At 60.9% G+C, this 13845-nt stretch overlaps 1 protein-coding gene across 2 annotated transcripts in view; it reads right to left on the bottom strand.

The window, feature by feature from the left end:
* Window positions 1-13845, bottom strand: part of LOC148419716 (spectrin beta chain, non-erythrocytic 1-like) — a 36314-nt gene that overhangs the window by 9807 nt on the left and 12662 nt on the right. For both annotated transcript variants that reach the window (XM_088421105.1, XM_088421104.1), the window contains 30 exons: window positions 11071-11222; window positions 10830-11003; window positions 10334-10425; window positions 10156-10236; window positions 9830-9945; window positions 9369-9481; window positions 8969-9156; window positions 8093-8210; window positions 7855-8013; window positions 7659-7754; window positions 7080-7286; window positions 6741-6894; window positions 6511-6662; window positions 6049-6267; window positions 5904-5984; window positions 5553-5759; window positions 5003-5214; window positions 4689-4826; window positions 4500-4620; window positions 4219-4434; window positions 3613-4032; window positions 2622-2824; window positions 2442-2532; window positions 2223-2369; window positions 1511-1774; window positions 1153-1377; window positions 906-995; window positions 540-818; window positions 322-452; window positions 32-236 (listed from right to left, as the gene is read on the bottom strand). In XM_088421105.1, coding sequence (XP_088277231.1) covers window positions 32-236; window positions 322-452; window positions 540-818; window positions 906-995; window positions 1153-1377; window positions 1511-1774; window positions 2223-2369; window positions 2442-2532; window positions 2622-2824; window positions 3613-4032; window positions 4219-4434; window positions 4500-4620; window positions 4689-4826; window positions 5003-5214; window positions 5553-5759; window positions 5904-5984; window positions 6049-6267; window positions 6511-6662; window positions 6741-6894; window positions 7080-7286; window positions 7659-7754; window positions 7855-8013; window positions 8093-8210; window positions 8969-9156; window positions 9369-9481; window positions 9830-9945; window positions 10156-10236; window positions 10334-10425; window positions 10830-11003; window positions 11071-11222 — 5051 coding nt within the window. The remainder of the gene's footprint in view (window positions 1-31; window positions 237-321; window positions 453-539; window positions 819-905; window positions 996-1152; window positions 1378-1510; window positions 1775-2222; window positions 2370-2441; window positions 2533-2621; window positions 2825-3612; window positions 4033-4218; window positions 4435-4499; window positions 4621-4688; window positions 4827-5002; window positions 5215-5552; window positions 5760-5903; window positions 5985-6048; window positions 6268-6510; window positions 6663-6740; window positions 6895-7079; window positions 7287-7658; window positions 7755-7854; window positions 8014-8092; window positions 8211-8968; window positions 9157-9368; window positions 9482-9829; window positions 9946-10155; window positions 10237-10333; window positions 10426-10829; window positions 11004-11070; window positions 11223-13845) is intronic.

Here is a 13845-nt window from a genome sequence, read left to right as displayed (position 1 = left end):
CGCCGGCCCGAGCCCGCCCGCCCGCCCTCACCGTCACGTGCTCGTAGTCCTGGCCCAGCTCGTGCGAGCCGGCCACCACCTCCCTCTCGGCTATCCACTGCTCCAGGTCGTCCACCTCCCGGTTGAGCTGGAAGAGGCGGAAGCGCTCGTCCAGCTTGCCGCGCCGCTCCTCCGCCAGATCCTTCAGCCCGGCGTACAGCTTGTCCACCTGCGACTGACGCATGCCGATGCGCTCGCTGCCGGCGCACGGCCGCCCCCTCCGTCAGACGGCCGCCCGTCCCTCGGCCGCCCCTCCCTCGGCCGCCCCTCCGTCGGCCCCACCTGTCGGGGTGCTCGGCGGCCACCAGGCCCCGGCTGGTGGCCGACAGCTGGTGGACGGCGTCGGCGTAATCCTCCACCGCCTGCTCCAGGATCTGGTGCTTCTTCAGCATGGCCACCGCGCTCTGCTCGTCCTGCGGGAGCGGCCGGGGTCAGAGGACGCGCCGGGACGCCCCCCGCCGGCACGGCCCCCGCCGGGACGGCCCCCGCCGGGACGCTACCTTGGCCTTCTCCTCGGACATCATGTAGAGCTCCTGCTCGCTCATCCAGGCCTCGGCCTCGGCCGCGTCAAAGTAGTACTGCTGCGCCTCGCGGGCCTCGCCCAGGCGGGCGTGCCGCTTCTCCGTCTCCCGGCCGATCCGCTCCCACAGCGAACGCAGCTGGTCCAGCCGCTGGCGGATCAGCGGGCCCGTGGGACGCTCCTCCCGCAGGACGTGCCGGCTGCGCTCGAAGATGTCGTCGTAGCGCGGCTGGTGGCCCTGGATCTCCTTCTGCAGGGTCTGCGCGGGGAGGGGAGGGGAGGGGAGGGGAGGGGAGGGGCGCGCTCAGGTTCTCGCGGGTGAGGCCGGCCCGGGCGAGGGCCTTACCTGGTTCTTCTTGATCAGCAGCTGCACCGTTTGCAGGTTGTGGCCGTGGTCCGTGGACGCGGCCAGGGGCATCCTCTCCTCCACCCACAGCTGCGAGACGAGAAGGGGGGAACGGGAAGAGAAGCGTCGGGACGGGGGCGGGAGAGAGCCACGTGAGCGGGAGGAAAAAGCGGAAGAAAAAGGAACGGGCACGAAGGAGGCCGAGAAGGAAGGAGCGGCGGGCAAAACGAAAAAAAAGAAGGCGTACGATCTCGTCCTCCACGTCCCGGTTGAACTGGTGGATCTCGCGGGAGGCCATCAGGTTGTCGCGCCGGCTCTGGAGCGGCGCCCGCAGAGCCCCGAACTTGCTCTCCACGCCGCGGCGCTGGCCGTCCACCTCCTCGGAGCCTTTGCCCTCCCGGCTCAGCGCCGCCGACTGACTCTGCAGCTCGTCCACCTCCTTCTGCCGCACCTCCACCTGGCTCTCCAGCATCTGCCGCCGTCAAAGGATGAACCCGATGAACCTGGGCGTTTCGGCCCCGTTTTCGACCCCCCCCCCCCCCCGTCCCTTTTCACGCGAACGAATAAACTTAACTTCTCGGCCCGCTTCTGGCGGTTAGGCCCACCTGCTGCTTCTTGAGCAGGATGTTGACGGAGGTGAGGTCTTTGCCGTAGTCGTCGGACTGCAGCTGGGCGTCCAGGCCGGCCAGCCACTTGTCCAGGTCGGCGCAGCTCTGCGTGAAGAGCTCGGCCTTGTTGGCGTCGAACAGGCACTTGGCTTTGGTCTGCGTGCTGGACTCCAGCTCGGCCCACATCTCCTTCAGCGACGACAGCTTCTCGCGCACCATGGCCTCCGTCTCGGGCTTCTCCGCCATCAGCGCCTCGCCGTCCTGCCGGCGCGCCGTCAGGTGACCGTACGCCCCTCGCCAACGTTTTACAAGCCTTCTCTCGCAAACGCGCCCGATTCAAAGATCTTTTTCAAGCCCCTTCAAAGGAGCTAGTCATTTGAAGGAGAGAAAACATGGCCTCCAGGACTGGAGTGCCGCACCTATCACCTACATCTACTCCGTGTGTTGACTCAGTGAGTCTATTCCTTTATGAGTGCTTCATTATCATGACCCTTATGTTGCTACTACTGTGTTGATTGCCCACTATTGTCTACTTTATTATGAAGTCAATTGTGCCTGCTTGGGGAATGACCCTCATATTGCCACTACTGTTGATTGCCTACTTTAGTATTTACTTTTCGCTATTGTCGACTTTATTATGAAGTCAATTGTGCCTGCTTGGGGAAGACCATTGAAAACCTCCATTTTTCAGGGAACGGGGCGCGCCCACCTTCTGGATCTTGTCCAGCCATTCCTTGTTGGACTGCAGCTCGGCCATGAAGGCCTGGTGCTTGAGCCACTTGCTGTGCAGGTTGCGCGCCTCGTCGTACGTCATGTCCTGAGCCGTCAGCATCTTCTCGTTGATCCACAGGGTCAGCTGGGCGCAGGGCCACCCGCGTCAGCCAGAAAAGAAGCAAAAGCGTGCGCGCGCGCGCGTGACCCCGCTCACCTCCTGGCAGTCCTGCAGGAACTTCTGCAGGTCTCGGTTGTCCTTCAGCCTCATGAGAAGCTCGCTGGCCGCCGCTCGGTTCTTCTTGTGCCTGCGGGGAAAAAGCCGCCGCTCGTTTCTGGCCTTTCGGACCGGGCTTCTATTTGCGAATCGGGACCGAAGCCGGGAGGCGGGGCAAACCTTTGGTGTATGGAGTCCACCTTGTCCTGGATGCGCTCGGTGTTGATGTTGCCATCGGCGACCAGCCGGCGCCCCGCGTCCACCACGCCGCCGATCTTCTCCTCGTTGGCGTCCATGGTGGTCATGAAGTCCTCCTGCTTCTTGATGGCCGCCTCGGCGCCCTCCAGCGTGCTGGGCATCTCCGTGTGGGCCAGAACGTACTCCTGCCAAAGCCCCGAGCCGTTGAAAACAGTTGCCCGCGAAGTCGCCCGCTTCGATTGCTGCACCTCATCGGTTGCGTTTTCGCAAGAGGCTCCTTTTCTCCGCTTTCGGGTCAGAAACGGGCGAGCGTTCTGCCGCCGAATACGGAAGACCGAAACGGGATAGCGACAAACTTCTTTCTTCCTTTTGCTCGTCGGGGGACAGTACAAATAAATCGCTAGCGGCGCGCGCCTACGAGCGAACCGCTTCGGATTCGACCAATCGGCGTCAAAACGAAAGAAGCCCGGCCCGATTTTCAGCTCCGTCAGACGTGGCGGACACGTGCGAGAGTTTGCCGCTTGACTCTAGTGAGCAAATTGCCCTTCTTTTTGGGATCGATTCTATTTATATAGCAGTCATTCCACCGCATGCGCCTTTCAACTCGTGCGCATTGCAGAACTGCTGCTAACTACGTCATATTTTGCACGCTCGTCCTCATAAGTAGATATATATATGTATCTACTCCATAATATGTTGAGAATGTATTCTCAGAACAGCGCTGATTATCAGTGCCCTTCTCGTCTTATGATAGTTTTTACTGCCGACTATTGTCTACTTTCCTTTTTGCTCCATCGTGTTGCCCGTTAGTCTGCTGGAGGAAGCCAACGCGATCAAACTGTTGAAAAACACAGCCTAATTCCTTTTCTATGCGCCTTTTCTAAAGCGCAGCGTTGCGCACAATCCATTTTGAAGCCGGCAGGCGCGGCGGCGAACCCGGCGATCGCGACTGTCGCCGCGGCGGCCGGCCGACCTGGTTGTTGAGGAAGGCCTCGGCCTGCTTGGTGTCCCTGAGGAAGAGCTGGTAGGAGTGGGACTGGGACAGGAGGTTGCGGCGGTTCTCCCACATCTTGTGCAGCTCGTTCCAGCCCGTGTCCAGCGCCTGCAGCCGCTGGCGCAGGAACATGTACTGGGCGTCCGTCTGGCCCCGCGTCACCATCTCGCCCATGTCGCGCATCTTCTGGTAGTCCTCCTCGTAGTTGCGGATCTCGTTCTTGATGGCCTCGTGCTGGCCCAGCAGCTTCTCGGCCTCGGCCAGCGTGTTGGGCATGTCCTCCGACGCGATGGCCGTCTGCGTGCGCGACAGCCACGACTGGAAGTCGTCCAGCTCCCGCAGGAACTGCTGCAGCTTGCTGGCCTCGCCCAGCGACTCCTCGCGCTTCTTCATGGTGCCCTGAAGACAGGGATACCGGTCCACATTTAGGCGGGCCGCCCGCTCGTCGGGCGTGGAAGTTTGAGCCATCAGAGTTACGACTCTTGGCGTGGCCGTTTCGGATCTCGCCAGAAGGCTCTCAAAGCCAGAACTCAAAGCCGACACGTATATGACGAATATTTAGAGGGGGCGGGGTCAGGGGGGCACCTTCATCTCCTCCCACACGCCGGTGATCTCGTCCAGGCGTCCCTTGATGGCCCGGGACTGCTCGGGGTGCTCCGAGGACAAGCGCTCGGCCTCCTTGCCCAGGTCGGCCAGCTTGTCCTCGATGGCGGCCAGGTCCCGCTCCATGCCCGTCAGCTTCCTCTGCAGCGCCATCACGCCCGCCAGGTCGTTGCCCAGCTCCTGGGTGGACTCGATGACCTCGGGGGAGGCGGCGGGCCGCTTAGCATCCTGCCGTCCCCGGGGCCAGGTACGCCGGCGCTTACCTTGGTCTTCTCCTTGATCCAGGACTTGGTCTCGTTGCACTCCAGGTGGTAGTTCTGCACCCCCAGGGCCGAGCTCAGGCTCTCCTTCTTCCGGTCCACCAGGTCTCGGAACTGACTCCACCTGGGGGAGGCGGGCGGCTCGGGAATCCCCGCTCGGGAGGCCGCGCCCGCGTCGGGCGGCCGCGTTACCTGGTGTTGAGCTTGTCCTGCTGGGACTTGATTTCCTTCTCGCCGGGATGGCCGCTGTGGATCAGTTGCCTGGCAACCTGGTTGACGACGGCGACCCGCGAGGCCTGGCTGTTCATCTCGGGCTCCAAACTTTCGAAGCTGCGCAAACAAACTTGACTTTCTTTCTCTTTCGTCGACCGCTGTCTATCTACAGCAGTAGACCGACAGACGGGCGGACAGACGGACAGATCTTTCCGTCCGCCAAAAAAAAAGGGCCGAAGGAGTTTTGCCGAAGACGAGAGCCCGGGTCGTCTTGGCCGGGGAAAGCGCCTTACCGGTGCTGGACCACCTCCAGGTCCTCCAGCTTGTCGGGGATGCGGGTGCCGTTGAGCCACTGCTCCTTCTCGTCGATCCACAGCTGGCAGGCGTCGGCCTCGCTCAGCATCTTGTAGAGGGCCAGCGCGTCCTGCAGCGCCTGCTTGCGAAGGCGCGCCAGCTCCGCCACCTCCTTGTAGCGCTCCTCGATGCCGGCCAGGCGGCTCTGCACCTGCCGGTTAGGGTTAGGGTTTAGGGGTGAACCCGCTTCGCTCTAGGAACGACGTTGGCTATACGCGAAAGGGGCACATGTGCCCGGATTTTGGGATTTCAGCCGGGGTTTATGTGGCGGGATTTATGTGTCCCAACTTGTTTTCTGATCGTTTATAGAGGGGAGCTGGACCGGGACCGGCGCCTCGGTTCTCGCCGAAACATTCGCATCTGAAAACGTCGGTAGACCTAGCCGGCCCCGCGGAGGAGCCGCTCCAATCAAACTCGCGCCGGCCGGCCGGAGGCGGCGGCGATGGAAACGGGAGCGGGCGGACCCCCTCCCCCGGCGCGCCAGCTCACCTCCTGCGAGTCGGCCTTGCGGGGCGGCAGCGTGCGCGACTGCTCGTGCAGGGCGTCGATGACGGGCCGGTAGCTGGCGATCTCCTCGGCCACGTCCTTGTGTTTCTTGACCAGGGCCTGGGTGGAGAACTCGTCGTGGCCCACGTCCACGCTGGACACGATGCGCAGCGCGTCCAGCATCCACGTGTCCATGTCGTCCGCGTCAGCCTGCAAAAAGCAACGGTCGTGCGAGGACATGGCAAATGAAGGAATCCCTTTTGGAAAGAGCGTAGCGGGCCACGCGAACGGCGAGTCCACCGCTAGGAGCGGACACGGGCGACCCCGACCTCAAGCGCAAGAAGGCCACGGTACCTGGAACTGGTGCTGGTTGCACGCCTCTTGCAGGCGGGACTTGCGGACGGCCGCCAGCCGCTCCAGCGCCGCCCACTGGTCCTGCCGCGCAAAACAACGGGCTCACATCTCCGCCTTCGCGGGCGGGGCCGTGGCTTTCCGCTACCTGGATGTCGCGGATGCGTTCCCGGATCTTGTCGGCCCCAAAGTGCTCGTCGGCCACCAGCCGCTCGCCCTGCTTGATGGTCTGCTGCAGGTGGGCGGCGCGCCCGCTCATCTCGTCCTCCAAGGCCTTGTGCTGGCTCAGTAGCCGCACGGCGCCCGTCAGGTCCTTGCCGCAATCCTCCGAGGAGAGGATCTGCTCCTTCTCGCGGATCCAGCCCTCCTGCGAGGCGCGCGCAAACCGCCGTTACGAATCGCGATCCCGATGGGCCCAACGGGCACATCGACCACGGCGGGTGAACCCGAACGTTCCAAACATCTTACGGTGTTCCCGCCGAGGGCGAGCGGGCCCGAGTCTGCTCTCGGGCCGGCCCGGCCCGACTCGCGAGCGAGCTTCCGCCGCTCGGCGCGCGTCCGGTCGAGGAGTCGCGCGACGCGGTCGACGGGCGATGTCGCGGCCACAAACCTCTTCGGCCATTTCCCAGAAGAACTTCCAGAGGCGGCGCGACTCTTCCAGGCGCGCCCGGCGCTCGGCCGCCAGCTGGCTCAGCTCCTGGTAGCAGAACTCCATGTGGGCCACGCGTTCCCTGATGATCTGAGGGTCGCAGGGTTTGTAGCCTGACCGGGAAGCAGAAGAGGAAGAGGTCAGCGCTCGGGGCCCGCTCGGGGAAGGCGCCCCCCTCCGGCGGCCCCCACCGTCAGAGTCGCCGGCAAACTTCTGCGCGTTGGCGTTGACGTTGCGGACGCGGTCGGCCTGGATGCCGATGTCGGCCTCCACCAAGGCGTGCTTCTGCAGCAGGTCCTCCACGCCCAGGAGGTGCTTGCCGTAATCCTGGGACAGCAGCAGCATCTGCGGCCGCCGCGCATTCGGTCCCGGGTTCAGTTTGGGTATCATCAAGGAAACGGCAACGCGGGCGGACGTTTGGCAACGGGGAGAGTTCGAAGACGAAGGTTTGGAAAAGAGCGGGGATTGGCATGCTTTACGAGGGAGCGCCGGGCGGCGAGGGCGGGCGGGCGGGCGGGCGGGCGGGGCACCTTCATCTCGTCCATCCAGTCCATGATGTAGAGCATCTCCTGGAAGACCCTCTGCATGCCCAGCGTCTGCTCCAGCCGCAGCCTGCGCGCCTTCAGCAGCTCCAGCAGGTACTCCCACAGCCGCATCACGTTGTCCTTGCGCGCCGCCACGCGCTTGATGTCGTGGTAGCTCTCCGCCTCCAGCTCCTTGGCCACCGACACCACCGCCTGGCAAAGGGCCGCACTTATGACGATTCATAGTAATGCTAACGTTTTACGATTGATAGTGATGCTGTACCACAGTTTCCGACAGTATGAAAAAGGATTCGTGTTGTTTGAAAGTTATGTAAATATATAGCATGATTTTGTTGGTGGGGCCCGCTCGGGAATAGGATTTCCCCCGTGCAGCCGCAAGCTCAGTAGAGTTACAAATCCCTGTCCCATGGAAATGGAGTATATCTTGAGCAGGAATAAGGGGACAACCGCGGTCTTCATGGCAGCTTTGAAAAAAGACACGGGCGGGACCGTACGTATGTCGGTCGTAAAGCGTCAAAGCTCCTTTGTTCCGAGGACAAAAAAAACTAAAGGCTGTTGGGGCACCTGAACGCGCTCCTCGTAGGCGGCGATGTCCGTCTCGATGGCCTCGTGCTTTTTGGTGGCCGCCTCCACCGCCTGCAGGTCGAAGCCAAAGTTGTCCTGCGGAAAGGGCGCAGGCACACGTTGGGCACACGTTGGGCACGGCGGCGGGCGGCGGCGGGCGGCGGCGGCGGGCGGCGGCGCCGGCGGCGGGCCTCACCTGCGACACCAGCCGCTGGTTCTCGCTCAGCCACGTCTCCCGCATGGCGGCCTTGCGGTCGAAGCGGCGAGCCAGCTGCTCCAGTTTCTCCTGGCGGATCAGCTCGGTGCGCAGCGCCAGCTCGCGCTCGTGCTCCGCCTTCTCCAGCCGCTCCCACGCCTCCAAAGACCCGGACGGGGGAGGGGCTCAGGATACCAAACGCGCGGCGGGCGACGCCGGCGACAGTGGGCGCGCCTACCTTATTGATGTCCGAGATGAGTTTGCCCTCGCGAGGCGTGTACACCTTCTGGTTGTTGGCCCTCATTTTGCTCTGGATGGTGAAGAGAAGAACCTCCAGGTTGCCCTTCTCCGTGAACCTGCGCGCATGAGAGACACGACCTCTGGCTTTCTTTTTCGCCGCTCGTCGAGGCCGCCAAAAGACTTACAGCGCGCGGAACGCGGTCATCGCTGAACCTGTATCCACGGCGGGGGTGGAAAGGCATGCGTCGGAGGGCCGCCAAGACCGCCGAGTCTGATCCGCGCGCATTTAACTCAAAACTCAAATCGGGCCGCTAAAAACGGTTCTGAAGGGAACCCCCGGATTTTTCCAGAGTTGACGACGACTTGCAAATTTGGAAATATGAAAAGCCTACCGAACAAAACGCACTAGGCGGCTAAAATTGTACGCAGGTTGTCAAAGCATGACAACTTTCCACATGCCGTCCTTTCTAAATGCTTGCAAACAGGAGGTGCGGAGTACACCCCGCACATGTCAAATTTCGCCCACGTCGGGCTCGTTTACTGCCAAAATTGGAAATTCTGAACAAATGAAAACCTGATGATTTATCGCGCGTGACTCGGACATTTACGTGGCATCCGCAAGCCTTTCGATGACTCAGTCGAGCTCAGCGCAAAAGTTCTTGCGTTCCGTCGTGGGACTCGTAGTCCCATCCAAGAACTTACAGGAAAGCTTTTATTTTGCCGCAGGGAGGCCTTTTATTTCATGCGACGCGTAGCATTATACCTGCAAATTGCCCGTGCAAACCTGCAGCGCTAGAAAGAGCCGGTCACACGTTTTACGTTTCCCTCGCGAAGTAAATATCCTTCGAAACGAAATGTTTTTGTTTGTACGCACTTTGGGGGCTTCTCCACCGTCCTGTAGGTGTTGAAGGCCTGCAGCTGCTGCTGGACGCCCACCAGGGAGTTGGCAAACTTCCTGTTGTTGAGGATGATGATGGTCTGCTCGATCCACTCCAGCAGATCCGACGCCAAACACTCGTACTTGTCCACCATCTTCTCCGTCTCGATGGCGTTGTCCAGAACCTGGGCGCGAAAGCCGGAGGGGGGCCTCAGCGGCCGCCGCGGGCACGATTGCTAAAGATCAGGCTACGGAACCCCCGGCGAGTCATTGATGCCCCGCGACCCCGTTCCCTTCTGACGGCGGTACGACTTCCTAGCGACTCAACTCAAGCGTTTGAGGGGATCGCCTGAGATGAAGCCAAATTCCATTGAAAAAGGAGGCAAAAAGCGCTGACCTTGCCGATGCGCTTGCCCTCCACCTTGAGGGCCTTCATCTTGGAGAAGTAGTGGTAGTAGGTCACCACGTAGGTGATGATGGACTTCTCGTCGGGGTGGTCCACGCTGATGTCTGCGGGGGGATACCCGAGCGGCCAGTCAGCCGCGGCACAAAACCGGCAAACGCGCTCTTTCGCGGGGGACCCAAATTCAAGGAATAAACCTTCGTTACTTCATTGAATTTGGATCGATAGAAAGAAATATCCGCGCGGCAGTTCAATTACCTACACGTTTTACGGAGCGCTTATTTATTGAGCCATTTGGCGAAGGGACGACGCCCGCTTTCATGATTTTATCGATCGAAATTTGGCACTTTCGGTCCTCCGCGCCCCGACCGCGATCCCATATTCCTTCGCTCGTCATTTATCTCAGCAGCTGGAAGATCACGCCGCCCGAATTGGTGCCCGCCCCCCCGACCGACCTTCCGGATCGAGCAGCTTGGTGAGGCCCAGGTGCTGCTCGGCCAGGTTGAAGGCGTTCTGCAGGTTGTAGTGGGCGTTGGACTTCTTCAGCTTGTCAAAGTCGATGAGGTCCGGCCTGACGTGGGGAAAAGGTTCCAAAAGGGGGGAGGGGGGAAGTCAAATCCAAATAGGCGTTGGCCTTTTCTTTTGCCCTATTATTAGTGCTCTACTATTTTCAGCGCTGTTTCAAAAGATGCGAATTCTGGTCCGCGGCGCCGAAAGAGTTAACGAGCGAGACTCTTTGCCCCCTTCTTTTTGCCGAGTGCCCGGCGGGGACGGGACCCACCTGTGTTTGTGGATGATGGCGTTGAAGGCCATGCCGTCCCTCCAGCTGGTGGAGAAGTTGTGGATGTTGACGTTCGGATACCTGCGCGTGAACACGCACGCGCACGCCAAGGTCAACCCTCGAGCGGGTCTGCGACTCGGGCGTCCCGCGACACGAGAGGGACTTGACTCGGGCTCACCCGGCCGTCTTCATCTGGCACCAGAGCAGGAGGGCGTCTTTGGCGGACTTCTTCTCTTTGTTGTCCTCCGTCTCCACGCTGATGTCTTGGATCTGCCGCGCACGGCAAACGGGTCACCTTCACGAGTGGATCTCCGCTGCCCGAAGCTTTGGTTTTTTGTTTTTGTTTTTTTCCGGCGAAAAGATGAACTCCTCCCGCCCCTACTGCTACGGTACGGGGCAGACGACATCGCGGCCCGACGACGATATCGCCGCCGCAAAATGAATCGCGCCAGCGCGGCAAAAATGACGGCGAAGGCTTTTTCTGGAATCCAAACGAAAGATGCGGGGACGCGCTTAAGGAACGCTCGACGCGACTTCATCCGGTCACCATCCCGCCGTCGGTCACGATTGGATTCGACCCGACGGCGGGGACGATCGTCAGGATCCGACGAGCGGCCCAACGGGGGTCGGCAACCCCGAACGTTCAAAGAACCGTTCCGACGGCGTCCCCGTACCTGGAAGCGCAGGATGATGGTCCAGATGAGGCCCAGCGTGAGGCGGTGGTTGCCGTCCACGATGTCGTGCGAGCCCATATTCTCCAGGTGGACGCGCTGCTCCTTGAGGAACTGCAGGGCCTTGTCCACGTTCTCCAGGCAGTGGATGCGCATGCGGCCTTTGGTGGGCTTGGGCTGAGCGCGGGCAAGCGCCGCGTCATTCCAAAGATCTTCCCGACGGCTCCCGCGCGCGCCTACGTACCAGCCGCTCCCCGCTGAGGACCTCCAGCAGCTTGATGAGCATGCGTCCGTCGCGGAGGTCCACGTAAAGGTCGGTGATGCGACAGGAAACCCGGGAGAGGTGAGAGTTGACCCATTTGGTGAAGGTCTTCTTCTGCACCGCCTCGCGCTCGTCTGCCGACGACACCGACGCGATATTCACGATGCGTGAGCAAAAGGCGTTTTTCCCGTGAGGGAGGGGCTTGCCCTGTGCCGCGCGCGTGCGGCACACGTCCGGCTGAAACTTGCCCGATGAAAAGAGGCCTCGGGCTAGCTCCGCGGAGCGCTTCCCATTACGACCTGTCGCCGACCTTTTAACGGCTGCGCGATCGACCGACAGATAAAGTCTCTCTCTCTCTCTCTCTCTCTCTCGCTCTGTCCCGCCGTCCTTCCGGTAAGACGGCCATTTGAACGTGGCCAGGTACTTCGGTAAACACTACGGTTAGCCACGCCCGCTGCGAGTGATGTCGCAGCGCGCTTCATTTTGGGCCCTTCACCCACAGGTCACATCCAGGTGGCATTTATTCGAAAATGTGGACTGTTAGCTTCAGGTACGCAAGAACATTTCATAAACAACAAACCAGAAGGAAGACAGCTAGCTTTTTGTCGCGAGGAGGCCGGGCCTGCGCCTTCTCAAAACTCCTTGTAGTCCGGTCCGCTCCTCAATTATTCATTTGGGTTGGCCCTAGTCACAACGCTGCCCTTAAGGGTTAGACATATGGCAACAACATAAACCATTAATTGCTGGTGGTGGAGGTGCAAATTCATAACGCGGTCTTCTTCCCCAAGAACACAAAGACCAAAGCCATGCTGTTCTGCCCTTGCCCTTGATGTGTCGGCTCCTCGCAGGTTCTTCGCAAACAACTCCGACGGAAAATATACACGTGGCAAAACCAAACATGGGATAAGCGATGCACAATTATTCCGACGTGGACGATCTCACAAAAAAAAAATCCGAATCACAAAAGAATCCTAACTGAGCATTACGCGAATCACAGACGCTACACATTTCCACGCGCGCACACGCGACTGTCAGAGTGCGCGCGCGCGCGCGGGCGGGCGGGCGGGAAGTCGTGAAGAGACACGGCAAGCATTGTCTTGCTTTTCCGGCCGAGCGAAGGTCCGACAAAACATGGCGGGCCCAAAGTCGGGCAGGAAAACAACAAGTCCAGACGAGATTGGGGACGGGCGGACGTGGGGGCGTGGGGGACGTGGGGGACGTGGGTGCGCCGGCCCCTTCTAAGCGCAGAGCGGCAAGAGTTGATTGGTGAGGTGCAGCTACTTAACCAAGTGTGACTCGGGACAGGAATCTCAGCCGGAGCTTCAAAATCATACACGCCATTCCCGTCTAGTTTCAAGAAATGCTGATCGTTTTAAAAGATGCCGGTTGGCTTATTACGTGCCAAACGATCCCACGGGGGATGTTTGCCTTTCGGAATTCTTTTGACTGCTCAACGCACAGGAAGCGGCAGTAAGAGGAGATGGCGCTCTATTGATTACGGGGCTGCGTTTGCGCACGCGCCGAGTCGGAATGCGACCTTAAACTGAGGAAACGCACGGAGCGGATCCGGGCGTGGACTTCCCTCTCCGCGGGGACGCAAAAAGCTCGCCGTCCATAGGACATGGGCGAGCGCGGCGACACCCCCGCACCAGGCTTTTTTCTGGCGTCGCGGGGGCTGACGTCGCGCGGTTCCCGCTCCCTAAGCTGGGGAAAGCACTCAGCATAACCTCCGGCCCATTCAAAGCCGCGCTCCCACGGCAAGACCGCCGCCTGCGTTGGGGTTCCCGTGTCCCCGAGCCGAAGCGCTCGGCGCAAGAGGTCCCTCCCGAAGAACGGTAAAAGCCGGAAAGCGGCCCCCTGCAAAAGCCAGACCTTTTCTCGGGCGGCGGGGACGTCGCATTTCATAGCCCTACGTGACCCCGAGCCGTAGCGTCCCGCCCGCGACCAAGTTCGACTGGGCGCGCTCTAAAAGTTGGCGGGCTCCACCAAAATTCATACACACGCGCACGGGCGGGCGCGTCGTGAGGGGCGTTCGGAATGCCTGGATCGGGCCCCTCCCGCATCCGCTCTCCACCGGTCACCAACAACCAACGGCGAGCGTGCGCGCGGGACCTTTGTGAGTGCAAATCCATTCGTAGTTCTCTCGCATTTAAGAAGAGCGATGGAAACCGTGTCCGTGAACAAACAAAGCGGGAGAGGAAGCCGGCCGCGCTTGAGCCGACTGTTCTATCGGCGCTTGCAAAGCGCCGTCCGACATCTGGATCCACTAAGACGCGCCGCCGTGTCTCTTGTATGTTTTCGACTCACGTGACACTATCCAAACACGCGCATCGTGCGGCCGCGGCAAAAGACGCGCTTTCACTTGCGGCATTCCGACATTCCTGGCGTCCCGCGGGAGGCAAACGGACGGGGGGGGGGAGGCCCGCGTCTCGTTACCGCGGCGACTGACCCTCCTCCAGAAAAAAAAAAAAGAAAGAAACCGCTCCGGGACGAAGCGCACGCGCCAAAGGCGATCTCGCTGCAGTGATGTCATCGCATAGAAAGGAAGTCGGTCAGCTGATACGCGACGGCCAAGCAAACGTTAACGCGCCATTGCCATTGGTGGTCGTCGCCGGTGACGGCCCGGGACGTGGTCGGCGCCGGTCCCGCCTTGTGCCGCGGCGCGATCCATGCTGCCTTGGCCTCTTTCTTTCTTTTTTTGGGGGGGTGGGCTTCCATTTTTCATAGTAAAAAAAAAAAATAAAGGACCAGTGTTTA

Source organism: Hippichthys cyanospilos, chromosome 8 (genome assembly GCF_059441005.1).
Source record: "Hippichthys cyanospilos isolate Australia breed blue-spotted pipefish chromosome 8, RoL_Hcya_1.0, whole genome shotgun sequence".
Lineage (NCBI taxonomy): Eukaryota > Metazoa > Chordata > Actinopteri > Syngnathiformes > Syngnathidae > Hippichthys > Hippichthys cyanospilos.
This window is presented reverse-complemented; position numbering and strand designations above follow the sequence as displayed.